A 20,376-nucleotide genomic window follows, 5' to 3' on the forward strand; every position below is an offset into this window, starting at 1 on the left:
AAAAGAATGAAGCATCATAAAGCACTAAATTTGTTTCAAAAACGTAGTCGTAATTCAATACTAAATGTGTATGTGTATATGTTTTGCGGTGTATATAATAAAAGTAATGAAGTCTTAACATGAGACCTCACTGCAGAGCTCAACCATGAAATCTTTGCTGAAAGGAGACGCACAGTCTCTGGTATGAGATTCGAGGTGTGCAGGTCAACAAGACTGAAATGAGAATTAGTAACTTTACTAACATAGTAAAGTACTGTAGTAAATGTGAAAACAACAGATCCCAAACCTCATCCCACTTATTACTTCCCCATTACTGCAACCTCATGTTCTCCTACTCATTAACGGTTGTGCAAAAATATCTATGTGAATTTTTACTACTAAAAATTTCAGCTCTTTACTCATCTCCCAACTCTGAGCATACAGTATTCCTCTCTGCCTATATGCATAATTAAACACAACTCTAAAAGGTTTTCTCTATATTCTAATCCATTTTATAAATCACTCTGTGAAACTTCGAAGGACCTTATACAAAAATAAATGTTAAAACTGAGACAGTTTGCAAGGTACCAGGGAAAATGTATCAATATATAAACCTGCTTTCACACTATTATACAAGATCTCTTTATAATGAAAGTGTCCTGCCCCCCTTTCTATTCATGAGCATTTTAATTCAGTAATATTAATCAGGTTTTATTTTTGCAACAATATGCACTTAAAAACTCCCTCCCCTATTCTTTTTCAAGACTGTGTTATTGTATACTTGTACATAAAAGGGAATGGATGGCTGGAATCAAGAAACAGAAAGAAAACGTAAGCAAATTGAATATTTTCGACAAATACATTTTACTTACAGGCACAGTTGAAAGAAGTCTTTGAAATTCATCTTTAGATACAATTTGGCACTTGGTGATTAAGATGCAAGATTCTCGAACAACAATCTTGAGAATGTAGTGCAAAAGCTCATCGTTTAGTCTTTAAAAATGCAGGAAAGACATGAGGAGATGTTGATGATTTATAATTAAAGAAAATTAATGACCGATACATTCAACACACCTGAAAAGTCTTGACAAATCATATTACAAATTAGGTTACACTGACTGAATGACTGCATCAGAGATGCTCAAGCCCTAATATGCTCAACCAAAGCACTCTGATATCAAAGATGTTTGAAAAATAAAATATCTCTTACCACAGTATTATACAAGATAGATATAGCTCTGGCTTGTTTAAAATATCAGTACATTCTGCATTCACTTTGCTCACTGTACCTCCAGAGAGTCCATATCAAGTGAAGCCTTCTTTTTTAATAAAAAGAAAACCCTTCCAAACTTCAATCTTTAAGTAAACGTTAGAGCTTCTTGAGGGTGATAGTCTTAGTGCTGAAGAGTGACACGTAAAACACAGTAATATGGAGCGCAATGTTAGATTATAAAATGTCATCTGCTCTCATTTAACTATCGAGGAATTCACAAAAATCTCCTCCAAACCACTTATGTAGTTCTACAGAAATCTCCAAAAGTTCCATAATACCTCAAACCCTCAGGGGAATTCAGTGCTTTTAGCAAACGGTACAGTATGTACACAAGGCTAGCATTAGCTCAAACTGCAATAACAAAGGGAATCAGTTGTTTAGACAGAAAGTAACTCAGTTTACAATAATGCTGACAAGCCAAATGCACTTCAATACAAATTAAGAGCGACAATTGTGTTATTTCACTTTACCTGTAATGATCGTCATCTTCACTTCCAAATCTGTTGTTCTGAAGCTGTTCAGCTAAGTTAGTGAGGATCACATCACGAAGTTGGGAGAGCCCACTATTTCTCTCTCCTACAATGGCAGAACATGAAAAATATTGTAAAACAGCCTTTTTTAGATACAATTTTTTATTAATTCATAAGGAATGTTGCTGGACATACACTACAGACTAACAGTAACTATGCTTACAATTTATTGTGATTCCCCAAAGACATACAAGCAGTTTGGGACTTACTACATATGCAGTACTGTTTTAAATTTTGAGACGACTCACTGATTTTAGCTGAGTGGAAGATACCACTAATGTGGTCGACAATGTAGGCGCTCTACACTCATGCATATCAAAGCTTATTGTGTCTATTTTAAGATGAAGTATGATATGCAGTTGTCAACTGGTGCCGTTTCCACAGAAATGGGGAGAACTAATGACACCATCAACACGTTAAAATGACCACTTCGAAGTATTTGCATTCATTTCTATTAATTTAAAGACTCTATGTATTATTTCAAGACATAACATTGAATTTCTTTGTAACCTCAATGCATCACAACAATCTAAAGGGTAAAACAAAATCTAATAATAAACTTGTACAGGTATCACTGGGCACATGGGACCCCAGTAATGAGCGAGTGTTGAGAGAATGCAGAATCGGTCAGCGCTACGCTCGGCTGATGTGGCAACTAATGGTGTTGGACGCCATCAGGTGGTCAAGCGACATCTACCTAGAACGCATCACCGGATATCGGCAATAACAGGAGGGATGAGCTGCAGTGCTGATGAGAAGCGCAGTGGGGAAAGTAACTGAAATACTTTCTTCATGGATTGTATTTTACAACTGCACAATCTACCCTAAATGCTCAATTACTGAGGGACAATCTACACACATTCTTATATTTGCTTTCTACAACCAACTCTCTGTATAACTTTTAATTAGTGATGTACCCGAGTATTCGGATTCTAATATTTAAACTGTATTGCTAAATTTATTCACCTCAATTTGGGTTATTCCTGATTATGTACTATATATATCTTATGACTTTTTAAAACAAACTTTGTATTGTGGATAATCTAAGCAATATACCCAGATGTACAGACACTCTCTTCTTAACCTGTGTGCTATATAATTTTTTTTTAGCACTGGTGACATTTTTAGTTAACATCATCATCATCATCATCTTGTTCATCATTATGATCTCTGTCGGGAGTGAGTGGGTTACCATAGTCTTTACTGCCTTGGCATGTACATAGGTCTATGCAGGGAAGACTGTCCTGGCTACAGACAGTTGACTGTGCAGCGACCCCTACTGGTACAAATAAGGTCTTATAGAAACTCAGATGCCATTGGGCCCTTGAAGAATACAGGAAGTAGTTCATCATCCATATTTTTCCACCCATGTTGCAATGGTGATCCAATATCTGGTTTACTTATGTGCAAAGACATCCAAATCTTTGTTTGCCAAGATGCTCTTTTGACAAGCTCTTCAAAACTGTCCTCACATGGTGAGAGTTTGGCCAGTGACTTGTCCTTTTTGATGGCTAGATTGAGGCACAAGCAATTCAGGTCTCTGTGGGTCTTTTCTTTTTTTGTCTGACCACAGCACTGTTACCAACTTCCTTGCTGCAAAAACTGTGGCTTGTCCAGCACTCTCTTCCAATTTGGCAAGATCTCTTAAGTGGTAGGTTCCCTTTGTTTTGACAACATAATTTTTTTCCCGAGCACCAAATCGGGATGACACAGTCATCCTGTTAATATGTACACAGGAAGTACATGCATCACAAATTGCACGCACGGGTATGAAGCAACGCTTGTCATCTGTGCTGGTAATGGTACCTGTTTCAATCCGCACATTATCTGTATGTTCCATTCTTGGAAAGAAGAGAACAGCAAGGATCAAAACGTGCATCAGGTGACCTAATTACTACAGTTTCTTTGATACAAAGAGACTCAAATGCCATACTGGTATATACATCATGCAGAAGCATTCTTCTGTCCACTTCCACTTGAGTGCTGTGCAAGTCCTGGGCTTCCGCAATACCTCTACTGGTGATGGACTTTGCTCCTTCACCATTGGAAAAGACTCAATCAAGGAGTATTTGTGTTGGGTGTGCTCCTACACTGTCAGGTAGATTTTGAACCATAAATTCACAGAGGAATTTTACAAGTGACTGCTTACTGGATGCTAACTTTAGAAACTTTTTTCACTGAGGCACAGGATATCCACCAATGGCCTGGTATTTCTTGCATCCATCCTTAAATCCTGTCCAGCACTGTCTTTCTGCAGTTTTCACAGTTACTGTTGTCATATTTGTCTTCAGACTTCGATTACAGAATTAGCTTTGTCAAATCCTTTTGGACCTGCCTCATATCCTCGACAGCCCATTCATCGAACGTGTGGAATTTGTCTTCAGTCATCATTTGTATGACAGCTACGGCATCTCGGATGTACACTGTGGTTTCTTTGTTGCATGCTCTTAGCTCATGAATTATTCCAGATTGATTTTACAGCTGATACCCTAATTTAGCTTTGTCTGTTCTTCTCATTGTTCCATCAGCGGGACAAAGGCACAGGTCTTAAAGGCTGACTAAGAACAATTCCCATTGAAACATCATCACTGCATCTTGCAAAGGACAAGGCTCTGTGGAAAACTTAAATTTGTTCTTCTTGGCCATGTCAGCAAGTATTTTGATGCCAGATTTCTTGATTGGGCGGCTGAAGAAGCTGTCTCTCTCTTCAGAATCAAGTGCACTTCTCACAAATCTCTCCATTTGTTCTTCATCAACATCTGCTATTTTCAGTAGAGCTCCTGTAACACTGATGTTACATGCAGTTTAGTAGATATTTTGATAAGTACCCCTGGATGTGCTTCAGGGTCAAATGGGTTTGTCATATTGTTGATGACATGGCTGGTAAGAGCTATAACATGCTCTTCATCCCTCTTTAGTGCAGAGGCAAGGACTTGTTTGTGGACTTAGTCTTCATTACTTCTGGTTAGGTCACTTCTTTCTCTCATAGCTTTTACATATTCATAATATGAAGCTGTGTACTGTCATCTCTAACTCTAATACTGACCTGTGCATATGTGTAACTGAATTAAAAGCCAATTTCTAGAATATTTCAAAGCCTAGTACTGCACGCATAGGCAATTACAAATTAAAACCTATCAAGCAGACTAGATGCTACATTGTATGTACAAAATCTTACCAATGGTAAAGCATTATATTAGGAATTCACATACATTTATATCTACCCACTACACAGTATGAACTATGGGCACATAATCTACTGCTACACAACCTTCAGTGAGACTGATGTGGTCAGCAAATTTCAATTGAAAATATAGAGAACTATTAAAATCACTTATGAGAGATTTTGACAATTAAGAATGTGCAATGTGAAAACAATTCGTGTTAGCATATTGCAAAATGTTGGTATTCACCATTTTTGCCACATGCTAAACAGCTTCATAATTTTTGGGGAAAATAAATACTTGCCCATGTAAAACTAATACACATATTTTACTACATTGTCGTTTGGTAGCTTTGAACACCACATTAAGATACTGAAATTAACTTAAACAGTAAAAACTGTAGTCAGTGATGTTGCAATGTTTCTGGAACTGCGGAAAAAATGACACTCAATTGGAGTCTCATTGTTTCACCTCACCTATAGATTTACGACACCACTTGACAGTTCCACATCGTCCCTCATCTACACATACATAAAATAATTTTTCAAATGATATACAATGGAGATGTGTGTATGACGAGGGCCCTTTCTGAGGAATTGCTGCGTACTTACTAGGTACAATATTCAAGCTAGACAAAGTACATTATGAATAATGTCAAAACAGATTTGTAAACCTTTCTAGTTTTAAGTTAGATCTTGCCATTACTCTGATACAGTGTTTCATCTTCCCCACACATCCAGGCAAAGCATTGAGAATTTAAAACATTCTGTAACTTCCAAGGAGATGCTAGTTTATGATAGTCTAACATTCAACCTTTTTCCTGAACTTCTTTAATTCCAGAAATAAAAAGTACTAACAGGAAAAAAGACAAAACTGCCCTCTTTCTGCTTAGTTTTTAAATTTAAAAAATTATTCTCCAGAGTATCAATAAGAACTCACCTTCCGTCAAGACCAACTTAAGTAAGTTATTAATTTCCACTTCTCCAGGATATAGGATATTTAAGCCAGAGCTAAGAAGAAAAAAAAAAGGTGGGGAGAGGGAAGAATCAAAAGTCGAATTTAACATTTGTTTATAATGAGTGAAAGGTAAATAGTTCCATTATAAACATGGGAAACAGAACATTAAAAATTGGAGCTTACAATTGTATAGCTATCACCCTTAGAATTATTCCATATGGTTGCCTGAATTTTTATAAAGAGATATTTTTATACTAACGAGAGATGTCCAACACATCTTAGCATTTAGATTAATTTATCTGTCATATAATTGCAAATGTTTCCTCTGTGAGTTCTGCTAATCAAAGAAGTTTTGTTGTATAAGCAGAGGATTTCCCCCTCTCTGAGCCATCTGCTCCCTCCTGACAAATCCTACAGTAAAGTCTTCATTGTAACATATGACAGCACAGTCATTTCTATAACAAATAGACCAATGTCAAACACAGGATGACGGCTTTACTGCAAATCCAAGCAGAACAGTGGTGGAGAGAGGTAGAAAGCAGCAAATCAAATATCTGAAATAAGAGCTATAGGAAATGAAAGCCAGTAGCCAAGAACTTTTACTGCTATTAACAGCTTTAACCTCATTAACCTTTGACCCATTATGGAAATCCTTCTTTAAACTAAGTGGGGAGCCAGAAGTACAGTAATGTTGGAACTGCACTGCTATAGATACACCTCCAAAAAAAAAAAAAAATTAGTCTCCCCCCCCCCTTTAATAGTTTTTCCCCTCTGCATAAATTATATTCACCATATCAAGGGTAAAAGATCACCCTTGTACACAGGCGTGTGCTCCTGATTGCTTACAGTGTTAAAGGAGCTACTATATGGACATGTTTTACCTTATTAAATGTGTCTCATACCAAACATAAGTGTGTGGTCTACTGTTCATTTTACAAGAGTGAACTAGAGCCAAGATTTCTGCATTTTTTTCCCAACTCAGTCACTGACTCCAAGACTGATCACAGTCAAGAAATGTAGCCTTAGAATAGCCATCACCACCTGCAGAGCCTATATTTCATAGTACTTTACAACACAATTTATTTAATTCAGAATTTAAGTCAGAAAATATGAACCTCAAAGTTAACTTGGAATTTATTATTACTACAATAAGAAGAAATCCTTCCTGATCTGCTCCTTTGCTTACATAAGCTACAATGCTTTAATGTATTTGCTGACCAAAAACAATGAATCTAGTCAAATACTGTAACAACTACTTAACTGTTCTATGAATATCCGCTGTGTAAACAGTCAGCAGCATATATAAAACCTGAAAAGACGGCCTTCAAACCAAAGAGGTACTCCTATTCTCTAGTACATTTAAATGGCTGTCTACATTTTGTAACTTAGTGGTTTATAAGAAAGGCACACAGGTTGATCTTTGGAAGATTTTGTTCTCAAGCTTTGGAAGATTTCCCACTTGAAAGCAGATTTACAATCTGTGATTAAGACACCTGAGACAACATTCTTTGCACATTTTTGGATTCTCTTGATACACAATTGCATTTTTTCCACTTTATTGTCCTCAACTTGGTCACTCTGTTGTCATGACAAACCACAGAAAAGTTTCACAGCTTGTAGCTCAAATGAGACAGCAGTGCCGTTCAGGCTCCGTGACACTGCTCCTTCAGCACTAATGCCCAGTGTGCTGGGGAGCTGAAGCATCTGCTTGGATATTACTGTTAGGTGCTGATGCCGCAACACAAAGACATTGGGCTCACCCCATCCCAGGACGTCTATACAACACACATTCCTCATCCCTAAACACAAGTCTCCCGCCACCCCAAGCCACCTGGACATCCTTGCAACCCATTTCATACTTTTCCAAAATCATCCTCAACCTATAGCATCCCCAAACCCCGCTCACTCCACTTGTCTCCACACCCCTGGTCACCCCCCGCAAAAAAGTCTCAAATCTGCTTTCTGAAACATTGCTCTAACCACCATCATTTACACAGATTCTTTCACCTCAGAGCATATATAAACCACACAATTTAAAGTAGGCATAATGTAGTTATTGCATACTGCATCACCATCGCCACTTAATATAACATCCTGCATTTTTCTTCCCCTCCAAACCAACCAAATTTGCAAGATCTGATCATATTTATCTAAAATTTGCCACAGGCATAGTTTACACACAAAATCCTGGATTCTTATAATAAAGTTCAGATTAGCTGTATTTTTAACTTGAATGGCTCGGTGAACTAAGAAACAACAGTAAACTAAGAAACTACAGTCAGGTTATGATTTTTCATAACTATCATTAAGATCTTAGTTTCACTTTGTTTTGACAAAGTAACATTGGTATTTACCTGATTGCTAGACAGACCTCCTTCTGAATTTCAGGGCAAATCTGGCTCTTTGGTGCCATCAATAACTGCCAAAGTAAAAGGCCAGACCTTCTAACAATGTCTCTGTTTCTCTCAGTTTGGGGGCTGAAGAAAAATTTAAAAACCACCTACAAAAACGATAGTTAGAAAATACAGCAATATTAAAAACAAATTTCTTCTCTACTCAAGAAAAGTGCTTCATACAGGAAAGCCCCTATAACATAGTAGCTCAAATGGAAGCAGAGTTAGGCCAACTTTAAAGATTTTTATGGCCAACACTCTAAATAATTTCTCCAAAGTTGCTCAAAGTTGGTGGTAATCAGGAATTGAATCCAGATCTACTGAGTCTGTGATCAGTGCCTTAACAAAAACTAGACAAACCACCTTGAGCAAATAACTTAACCTCTCTGGATCTTATCCAATTTGTAAAACATAGATAAGAACTCATAGGGGTCTAATTTTAGACTATAACACATTCTAGAAATGCAAAATAAGAAGTTATCTCTAGGTTAATGTCCATTAGCTCTTCTCTACTCAATACAAAGTCATGATTCATTTAAAAAAAGGCTTACTTGTTGATCTGCATTCTTAAAGTCTCCTTTCCAGAGTTTATTTTAAAATATATTTAAGATTTGTTTATACCTGAAAGACAACAAGGATGCAGCGTATAATGCAAGTATCTCCATTCACCATAGCTTTCTCCATGATGTCGCAAATACTGCTGAGATGGTGTGCTTCAATTGGATGTTGTTTGCCCAAAAAATTTGTGATTGGGAGATTGTTACTGGCTGCAAGCAGATTTAGTTGGTGTATGCACATGGCACCAACATGGTGCAGTAACTGGTTGATAACCTCATTTGTGGTTATAGCATCTCCTGAAAGAAAAAAATAAATGGCCATACTTTTCTCTATGAACACAGAGGGGCATATATCAAGTTTACATTCCTTTTTAAAATATGTGATGAAACCATCATTAGCATCACTGAAATTCTGTGAAATAGCACTTCAGAACCATCATCTGCAAGGCAAGAGATTTCTGTTCAAGTTTTTAGACGTGTTAAAAGCAGAAGTCAGAAAACTAATAAACATGCACAAAAAAGCTTTTTTCTTATCTTCAATAAAGATCAAGTAATTTTGTAATATGCTGTAACTAATCTTGTGGCTTTCTGAAGAAAGTATGTTCAGTGCTTTATGTGAGTTTAGATTACGTTAATCTCATATATTACTTACACTTATACAAAGTGCTGACTATATGCTCACCTCTAGGCTCTGTGATGATATGACTAACTCCCAGTCTCTGACAGACATAATGGAATGCTTGGTTTCCAGGATTACACCATTGATCAATATAGTCATTAGAGCACGTCCATATCATGTTATTCATAGTATCATAACATGCACCTGAAGAGAGAATATACAAAAAAAATCAAAATAGTTTTTATTTATTAAAAAGTTGTCTGCTGATAGTATTTTCTATTTGAATTGCTTTCCAAGAAAAAAATTCCAACATTGCTATATCAGATGTGGATTTAATGTGTTTTCTAAAGTTAATTCAATTACATTATGTGACACATCAAGCTGCATAAATATAAGGGTTAAGAATAACGATCTTTTAAAGCAAATTTCCTAATATGGTTAGTGCAAACCCCTCATGCACCAACAAATAAACGCCTTAAGTGCTATATTTCGAATTCCTGTGTCCTTATCACTCAAATTGCCTGCTACCAATTAGTCAACTGGCTGAAATGCTGGGGCTAGCATCTTATGCTCAGGGGTCGGCACCACCATGTTGCACGACAGACACTTGACAAAATTACCGTACTTAGTGATGGACATGGAGGGAGAGGGGGGAAAATGTTATGTCATTCAATTTTTTTTAAAAGTTACCATGGACCTCAAAATTTTTACCCTTGCTTATGCTGCTGTTCAAGAAAAATAGCTAAAGCAGTTTCAAATATTTTAGCTCTCTCTATTCACAATTAATTGCATTTGTTTTTAATTTAATAGCCTTGCTGTTACTACTTTGCAGGTTATTTAGAGCTGGTGGCGTGTATGGTGCTGTGCAACTGGTGAAGAGTGGTGGGCAAACAGACCTCTGGCCTGAGGAGCTTCCAAGTGGGCACAATACATCGAAAAAACAAGAGAGCGTCATAGCTGGATCTTTAGAAATTATATAAAGGAGAGAGAGGAAAAGTATGAACTTGGCAGTATCCCCACTGCATGAGATTGCAGAAAATTCTTCTGTAGGCTTGTCTAGACTAGGATAGAAGATATTTAAGCACATTTCAAAACTCAAGGGTAGACTGGACTAGTTGTATTGTGACAGACGTTAAGCGGATTGAGGTGAACCTTCAGCTTGATTGATTAACATGTTAACATACTCCTAGCCCTGTCTGCGCTAGAGTTTCAAAACATGTTGGCCAAAGTGTTTTAACGAACATTTAAAAAAATTATACCTTTGATCCTTAACGCGAGTCCTATACAGATCCTAGTTAACATTTTAATTAAGCATTGTTTAAAACCTGTTGGTATCTATTATATGGAGATATAGTTATCACATAGAACTGGAAGGGACCTTGGAAGGTCATTGAGTCCAGTCCCCTGCCTTCACAGCAGGACCAAGTACTGTCCCTGACAGATTTTTGCCCCAAATCCCTAAATGGCCCCCTCAAGGATTGAACTCACAACCCTGGGTTTAGCAGGCCAAAGCTCAAACCACTGAGCTATCCCTCGCCAGCTATCTAGCATAGCCGGTGTTTAACAATTTATTCCTATTCTATTTTGTATCATTCTGACTATTGAGCTGGCAGAAGCAATCCAAGTCCAGAATGCAAATGCAAGTGAAGTCGTGAAAACCAAAGTCACAGGGAAATAAGAAAATATAAGCAGAACATCTTCCTGGTTAATACATTTATTTTTTAAAGTGAAGATAGGAAAGTTCAAATCTTCTAAACACTGACTTTCTTTTAAGAGTCTGTAATACAACAGATATTAAAAAAAACTTCCAAGTTCTCTCCACCTAAGGTCAATACCTCTTCTCACTCTCTAGAAGACAGAGTGCACCTTCAAAACTTGCAAACCAAAGCATAAGAAACCAGGAAAAAAGCTTTCCTTTAGAATTTTCACATCACATCTTCTAAGTTGTAATTTTATTTAATTTTTACCAAAAAAAAGTGGAAGTTACTGGAAATTGAAAGAAATAATTTAGAAAATAGAGATTACTATCTCCAATACTGAATGTCCCTAAAAATAAATGTATTTCTTACCAAGTCCTGGTATTAGAGCACCACGTCCAAGTGAACTTCCTGCGGCATCAATGAGATCCGCTCGGCTTGTGAACTGCCCATCCGAAATATTGTATACCAAGCTAGAAGCAAGAACTTCAAAAAAAAATTCTCCAATTAATTTCTCAAACGTTTAAAATATGATAAAGAAGAGAATCTCTGAAATCTGCTGTAAGGATAACAAAAAAAAGAACTTACTTTTCAAAGATGACAAACCACTTGTCCCACCAAACAGTGATCGTGTCGCAGAGCTGCCTGACCCACCTGGAGGTGGGACCAACATCACCAAATATGTTCCACATGTGTACATTGGAGTCTTTCGTAACATTTTTAGTGGTAGCCCACAACTAGTGTTAGCAGCTGAAATGTTAAATAAAGCAATGAATCAAACAATTATTTCTCTAAACAATTAGTAAGATATGGAGAGCAAGCAAGATAGGAGTCCTAAATATAATCTGTTTTGGAGTTTAAATAAATCCATCAGAAATACTGATAAATCTAACATTTTTGCAGGCTTTGGAAGTTACTTGTGGGGCTGGCCAGTGGACTCTAAAGATCCCCTCCACTCATTAGGAGATAATTCCTCAGAGGGCATTCATGGTTTCAGTGGCATTTTAAAATATAATTTGAATAAAACAATCTTTAAATATGAATAAAAATAATAAGCCCTAGTTTCCATAATGACGATGATGACAACAACAAACAACAAACAACATCGGGAAAAAAATAGAAACCTAAAAGCTAATAGAAGGTATAATATACAGAGAAGCAAACAAAAATCTGTCCTAGGGATGTCTAAGATGGTAAAATATCATGAGCAACATTTTAAAGCCCAAGGAAGTTTTAAGACAAGAGGCATTCACTACCACTTTTTAATCCCTTGAAATCCCCCTACCCTGGTCCCATATACAGTAAAGCATGGTGATCTAACTTCCAGCCAAGAAGGTGAGGGTGGAGTTCCAGCCAAAGCTGATCAACATTGCTCTGAATACTGTTCAAGAGGAACCCATATTTTATTTTCTGAAGCACTCCTATTCACTACTAGGCAACATACAGCTTTTACAAGATCTCCATTATACCTCTTTCCACTCCCTGTCATAATCTAATGGGGATGTGCAAAAACATTTGGAAAATATTTGCAGTGGTGTAAATGTACATTCCACTGGTTAGAGAGCGAGCATTTTCTTAACTGAGGAACTTATAACAACATGTAACTGGATCCACGAGATTTTTAAAATCCATATGCATACAGTAATCTCACCATTAGTCAGTAAACCCAGGGTTCCAGGTTGTTTAATGCATATTTGAAAAAAGGAAGAGAACTATTCAAGACATACACGTAGAAAGTTTGTCCTGAAAAGGAACTTTAAAAAAATCCTCAGAATGCAAAGAAAGTGATCAGTACAATAGTTTAGACAGGGTGTTTGAATAAAGTGAAACCAATATAGTAGTTTCAATAAGGTAATAAAGAACAGTAATACTGTAATATATAAACAATTAATCAGAATACCAATAACTATGTCACACATATTTGCTATTTCATCAATAATGAAGAGGTACTGCAGAATAGTGCCCAAAAAGCAATTCCAACAGTGCTCCAGCGTGAAAAGAGTACTCGATGAGTGCTTTGAATGGGAATTGGACCACTTGTTTATTAATGTCCCAAACAATATGGTGTATCACCACTGGAGTATCCCTCACCTCAATACGAGTCTACACACGTATAATGAAATTTCACAACACACACAGTCACTGGCATAAAAAACTAAGAATATGATTAACAATTTCTACTGCCAACAGAAATGTTAAAGTTCATTTTGAGAGCTTGGGACACTTACTGGAAATTGATTTAGGATTTTCTGAAGTATCCTATTCATAGTAAGGATTAATAATGCCAGAAGAAAATAATTCACCATGCTATTGTTATGCTTGTCAATGGTTCCCTGTAAGCCTTTATTTATAGCCTAACAGTGAAACATCTTCTGAAGGAAAAGATCCTTTGGATTTCTTGGAAGATTTTTAAGGCCTCTAAGTATTGCCTCAATGTACTACTAACGACATTTTAAAATCCTTATGAAATCACTTATGCATCTAGCCTCTCATTTTCCTCCTATCTTCATCTCATTGGCAATTCCATTACTCCCACCTCTCCCTCCCGACACAGGCTCACAATCCTGGGGTTATTTTTACTCTTCCTTCATTTTCTCCCCAGATCAAATCTATCATGAAAACCTGTCAGCTTTCTTTTTACATTATCTCCAGAATCTAAACTTTCCTTTCTATACCCCCTACCAAAACTCTGGCCTAAATCCTGATAATCTTACACATGACTACTCCAACGTCATCTTTGGTCTCCATGAAAATCATATGATCCTCCTCAAATCAATTCAGAATACATCTGCTAAATTCCTCTTGGTTGCCACTCCAACCACCTTCTGCTTCTCCTCAAATCCCTTCACAGGCTGTATCTCCCCATCCCCATATCAAAGATGATATCTTGGTCCTTTAAGGACATAAACAACAACAACAAATAATCACTTAACCATGGAGTTGACAATAAAATTAATTTTCTGGGAAGGTAATCAAGTCAGTTTTGTCTGACACACCAGTCCCATAGTCTAGCCATTAGTTTTATTCTTGGACATTCAGTTTTCCTATTGATCTTTTGGAAATGTAGAATTAAATAGAAGAGAGGAGCTACCTGACTAAAATCAAAGTATTATGAGATCTTCAGTGAAATAAGTTTCACCAAAATCTAGGAAAGCTCTATAAGTTATGGCTGATGAATTTTTCTTTTTAGTCCAATTAAAGGAGTTTATAATAACATTGAGACAGAGGGATCCAGATGGCCTGTAAAAATAATTCAAGATCAATCTGCACTACAAATTAATTTGCTTTTTACCCTACTTTTCTACAATTCCTACGTCTACTGAGAATATCATATTCTTAATATTTTATGCCAGTGACAAATACTGAGTGATACCTTACTCTTTACTCCTGGGGGAATTCTGCACCAAAAAATTAAAAAATTTGCAACAAAAATTAAAAAATTCTGCACACAATATTTCAAAATTCTGCATATTTTACTTGTCAAAAGAACACAATGTAATCACACCAGTTTCAATTATTTTTGGTCATTTATTTCAAAATACCTTTCAGCAAGTTTGTCTGTAACAATACAGACAACAAAAAAGATTCAGTAAATGTTTTTTGACAAATAGATTCCTTACTAGGCATATTAATACAGAACTCTGAGTAATTCATTTAAACTACAATACAGAACCATATTTCCAGCACCCCTCAGAAGCAGTGCAAAGACTTGGGAAAGTCAGGGGTAACGGAGGAGCTGAGGGAGATGGAAGTAAATTGCTGGGAAGGAGCCTGGGTGTGAACTTGGAGGGTTGTTGGGTCTGGGTGGGAAAAGTATGGAAGAGGTTTTTGGGGAGGAGGGGCGGGGAGGTATTGTTAGGGAGCATACCCCATGCAGACCCTGGCTGACACCTAGCCTCTCCCATTCAGTCAGACACATCTGCTCCTGTTCCTGTGTTCCTGCACTCCCATGTGTCCCTCCACCCCCACTCAGACACCCACTCCTCCCATCCCCAGGTGGTCCTGCACACCTCCCCTGTCACCATGGGTCTCTGTACCCCCACCCAGCCACTCCCGTCCCTATTTACCTCTGCACTCCCTCCCCATGTGTCTCTGTGCCCCCACTCAGCCACCTCCTGTCCCTATGTAGCCCAGCACCTCCCTCCCGCCAAGGCCCTGTGCCTCCACTCCCATTCAGCCCCTGGCCCGTCTGTCCTCCCGCAGTGTCTGTCTTCCCATAGCCCCTGTCTCCTGACCTGGCCTGGCCTGACAGGCGCTGCAAAGAAGGCAGGCTCTTTCTCTTCCCTCACTAGCTGGGAGCTGCTGCTGTGTTCTATTGCCACAGTACCCTCTGGTAAGCAAAAGACAGAACTGCCGCAACATTTTGGCAGAAGCTTTTTTCTGTACAAAAAATTAATATGCACAGCTCGTTAATTATGCAAACATGCAGTAGTGCAGGATTCCTCCAGGAGTAACTCTTGAAATAGTCCTATAGCTTTCAATGGGACTATCAATCAGAGTAAGGGTGGCACAATTGAGCCGTAAACGAGCAACAAAAGGGCGCTGTGTTTACGACAGCTACAGTTTTTGCATGATCAATTTTTTTCCTTGCAGCAGTGTATTTTACATGAATATGAACTGTTATTTTGCTATTAGAACTTTGAATGTTAAGCACTTGCACTGAAGTATGTATTTGCATGAAGTATTCCAAAAGCAATCATCTTTACAAGAAATTCACACAACTTTAAAGAATTTTAATAAATTCTAAGAAATTCGTAACAGTAATGTATATTGATGGCAGTTTAAAGAGCCTAAATTTAAAGACACTATATGTACAGGTATGTAGGATTTTCAAATTCTACAGTTAGAGAAATAATTTTGTAAATATGCATCACTCCAAACAAAAGTGAAAAATTATAGTAAAGGAGAAGAGAACTCTTCTGACCTGCTTGGTCCTCTTTCAATGTATTGGAAATTGTAGAGCCAGTTAAAGCAGCCAGTGTTGCTGATGGGGAAGCTCTGTACCTTGAAAGCCTACTCAGAAGCATCTCATTTATACTCTTTGCAGATTCTCCCTCTTTTCTCATTAGTATAATGCGCTCCTGTAGAGGATTTGCTATACATATATCATTTTCTACCTATGCAAATGAAAAAAAAAAGATCCTTAGATATTTAAGTCCCTAAGAGATTGAGGATTTTATTCCTCCGTGCTCGCAAAATGAGAAGAGAAGCAAAAACCAGATCCAGATGTATGCAAGGAAGTCTGATACCAGGGTGATTGGTATGATTGAAATACCTAGAAATACAGATTATTATATCATGGCCAAAATCATATCATGACTGATCATCTTTAGACATTTCTTACTTTGGAAAATACAGCAGTAATAGTCCAGTTGCCATAAATAAATTTCCAGAAATAAAGTTGAAGTTAACACTATACAAAACCCAGTATTTAGATGATTTTTTAACTATAACAAATATAATATACTAAAAATTATTTTTATTTTCTGAGTAAGTTTTGTAAAAGTCTAAGTCACACATTAGCTGAAAAACTGGATGGAAGATTTTCCCTACATAATGCAGTTCTGGGAAAGTTCTAGGCCGTGTCTAACCCAAGAAGATTTTACCAGTATAGTTATACTAATATACTGGTATTCAGAGAACAGATATAAGTTACATTAGCATAAGCACAGATACAGCTGTCATTTTTTTTTAAAAAAGCACACCCCTAATCAACATAGCTATGCTGCTAAACATATTTAGTGTAGATCAGACATTTAATAAATTGAGTATTTTAACTAATAACTCCACAAAAAGTCAGACAGTGTCTGAGTTCTCTACAGGAATGAGTGAAAGCTTTTTCTAAAGTGCTTCCCCTGCACAAGACTTTCCTAACAGAGCGCCAAGGCCAGAACCACCCGCCCAGAGTGCTCACATTCTGGAGGGACCAACTGGAGGTCATTCGGAAACTGAAACTCATTTTTTCTAGTAATATACAAAGGAAATGAATTGGAGAATCTCTTACCTTAAGAACGGGAAGACCCTTCCCCTTTATATGTTTGCCAAATTAGATTTATTTTTAAGTCCTCAACTCATTCCCAAGATTCCATGCAAATTGGAGAATAGTAGTTCAGGGGGTCAGTACAGTGGGAGTCTGCCGCAAGTTACGGAGTCAGAACCTGCACTGTTGCCTACAGCTGTATCATATCTAGATAATTCTAAGTCCTGCCTAAGTGCAGGGGACTGGACTAGATGACCTACTGAGGTGCCTTTCAGTCTTACCTTTCTGATTTTTGCTCATCAATTCTACCATTTATACTGTTTCCAATATACCACTGCACAAATCTATTGGTACTGACAATACTAAGGGTTGTACCAATGCCAAAAAAGTTAATAAATTGATGTGGTTTCAGCTTCTATAGAACTGAAGTTGTTTAAACTGCTGGAGACTGTGCCATTTAAATAAATATCAGCAATTATGTGCAAGCTTTAAACCTGAGTGTTACATTTTTAACATTTCTTCTGCACCTCAGGAGTATCAACCAAGGATGTATAGGAGCTGTTGAGAGGAAAGGAATCCAAACCGTTGTCATGTATAGATCCAAAATGTAAATAAATAATTTTAAAAAATCAGCATAAAATGTAGACTTGACTGATAAAGTGCACTTTTTTAGCCTTATATAGACAACTTCTATTAAAATGATCTTATTGCGTTTTAAAACAATAATACAGAGTAAGCAGTCTCCACTTAGTACATGGCACTTAGAGTAATAATGATGCTAGAATATATTTCACACTAACACCACATGTTATAAGCAAGACTGCAATATTGGAATGTCCTTTGGAAGTGCAGATTTTATAGTATGGCTTTTCATCCTATTAAACACTATGTCAACTGCTTGTAATGTTTTGACTGTATTCCTGAAGTTATGTACTAGCGCTCAAATGAACAATTAACATGTCCAGTAACTTTATTAAATGTTACTATTTTAAGAAGTGTTATTCACGTCACTAAACTAAGTCTGCTACAAATAAACAAATAAATTGCTAATTTAATTGAAAATATACTTACTATAAGTTCAAAAATATCCATAAAGACAGAGTGTCCCTTTGGTGTTTTTTCATTCAGGCTTGCAGGAGACCAGATCCAGTAGAAATAGGTACCATCTGAAGAAAGATGTACTGTGGTCATAGTACTGCCAACTGGGAAGTGATTTACTGGCATGGGGAGTATGTGACATACCTAGAGATCAGTAGGAAAGCAAGAAAGAAGGAGAGTCCAGTTCACATTTTGAAGCTGTTCTTCAGACTATTAATTTAAAAAGTGCGTGTTTTTAGTTATTCTAGAGCAAGACTCATTAGGCTCACTTATCTAGTTATAATTTGCTATGATTTGAGGGCAAATACAGTTCACCAAATAGATGTATTACGTACTAACAAATTCCATGCTAGCAAGACAGTTATCCATCTAAAAATAGACAAAAGATCATGGTTTCAAATTGCTGAAAAATGTACATAGTACCATTAGCAAAATGTAAATATTAATATAGTTCTCTGCTTTATCCTACTTCACCGAAACGTCTGCTCAAAATTCTGGAAGGAAACTCATTTAATGAGGAATCCAAACACTTAATTTGAGGAAACATATTGTATATGGCTGGAAACAGACAAACAGCCTTACTCCTTATTCTTCAGTGAAACTTCTTTAAACCACAATGGAAAAACATTGTCAGGAGGGATAGTTGCTCGTCTGAAAGCACAATTAAAGCGAGAAGTGAAGGTGCCAACTATTCTTGTACTTAAGAAAAATGGAGGCATCGGGGATAGGTAGGCTCTAAATCTATTTGGTTTAAAGAGAAATATCAGTTTGCTTTGTTTTAAAATACTATTAATTTGTGATGTGTGTGCACAAACACTGTAACACAATGTAACTTGTAAGATGGTTTGTGAGGCATGACATGCAACTCTACCAGTGAGAATCTGCAGAAGATGTTTCATGGAGGGAAAAAGCAAACTCCCAGCACAAGAGAACTAATTAAATTTGAATTAGAAATTTTGCTGCAAGTACATCAGTATTATTATTATTTTTGACAATTTAAGAACATTTCCTTACTATATTATGATTATGAAATAAAGGCATGAAGGTTTTGGTGGTTTTTTTTACCTGAAGGGTATTCTGGTCAATGACCTGGAAAAGGGAGTGAGGCTTATTATCAAAAGAGACAGGCCGATGAAGAAGTTTGCCATTGCCAAAAGCAACCCATCCAGTCTCCAACTCCTCGTTACGACAGTATACAAAGCCTCTGGGGAAAAAGCAGGACATTACAACCTTTAAATATGCTGCACCTTTTCAAACATTTCTTGAGTTTTGTTTGAACCTAGCTACAAATCCATGTTCCTATTTAACGTAGTAACACTGGTTTTAAGCATGTGAAGACTCTGAAGATTCAAGAATCATAAGCAAGGAAAGAATGAAGAGATAGAACAATCTTGGTGCTAATAATTTGTATTGTGAATTGCACAGGGCTGAAATTTGTAACATAGGCGATATACATTCCTAACTACCAAGGTTTGATGTGGACATGGTGGTGAAATGAGATGGATGGATTTTAAGCAGCAGGCCACGGCTTTTATTAAACTTAAAACACAAGAAAGTGGCACTACCCATCCATCATCAATACTCTCCTATACCAGGCATTTCATTGGTTCCAATGTAGGAGCCCTGTAAACCCCACCATCCAAACAGTAACTTGGGGTAAGCTCTCCTCAGGGCTCAGCTCGTTCCGAGTCCAACCACCCACCCCTCCATGAGGGGGATGGAGGGTACAGAAGGAACAGGACCTCGACCCACGAGGGACTCACCCTCTCCCATGAGCCCAAGGCCACCAACAAAATACCAGGTTTTTTACCTCTGGGAACCATTAATTTTATCCTTTCAACTGCACTGGAGAAGGGCCGTAAGTTGCAATGAATTCATAACTCAACCAAGTACCTCATTTAGGCACTGAGTATTCTTACTCAGCCTACTGTGGCTTAAAGGTGCTGTGAGGAAAGGTGAAAAATTCCTTGGTCCTCTGCCAATTGGCTCATGGGAGAAAAAATTCCTTCCTGACCCCCCAAACGGATGACTGGCTAGTCTCGCCGTACGAGTCAGGCCAGATTCCCATGCCTAGCTCAGAGTGGAACAGAGTCAAAAGAGCTCCACATGGCCCCTGACTCAGGTTAAAT

The 20,376-nt window shown here is 37.3% G+C and overlaps 1 protein-coding gene across 7 annotated transcripts in view; it reads right to left on the bottom strand.

The window, feature by feature from the left end:
- Positions 1 to 20,376, bottom strand: part of HECTD4 (HECT domain E3 ubiquitin protein ligase 4) — a 109,532-nt gene that overhangs the window by 60,448 nt on the left and 28,708 nt on the right. For 6 of the 7 annotated variants that reach the window (XM_065568796.1, XM_065568794.1, XM_065568795.1 and 3 more), the window contains exons 6-16: positions 19,313 to 19,451; positions 18,221 to 18,391; positions 16,094 to 16,286; positions 11,758 to 11,919; positions 11,542 to 11,655; positions 9,536 to 9,676; positions 8,918 to 9,150; positions 8,258 to 8,403; positions 5,886 to 5,956; positions 1,723 to 1,828; positions 852 to 972 (exon numbers count right to left, since the gene is read on the bottom strand). In XM_065568796.1, the coding sequence (XP_065424868.1) occupies positions 852 to 972; positions 1,723 to 1,828; positions 5,886 to 5,956; positions 8,258 to 8,403; positions 8,918 to 9,150; positions 9,536 to 9,676; positions 11,542 to 11,655; positions 11,758 to 11,919; positions 16,094 to 16,286; positions 18,221 to 18,391; positions 19,313 to 19,451 (1,597 nt within the window). Of the gene's footprint in view, positions 1 to 851; positions 973 to 1,722; positions 1,829 to 5,885; positions 5,957 to 8,257; positions 8,404 to 8,917; positions 9,151 to 9,535; positions 9,677 to 11,541; positions 11,656 to 11,757; positions 11,920 to 16,093; positions 16,287 to 18,220; positions 18,392 to 19,312; positions 19,452 to 20,376 lie in introns of those variants that run through there. The other variant, XM_065568797.1, reaches the window with a different exon arrangement.

Source organism: Chrysemys picta, chromosome 15, assembly GCF_011386835.1.
Source record: "Chrysemys picta bellii isolate R12L10 chromosome 15, ASM1138683v2, whole genome shotgun sequence".
NCBI classification, from domain to species: Eukaryota; Metazoa; Chordata; order Testudines; family Emydidae; genus Chrysemys; species Chrysemys picta.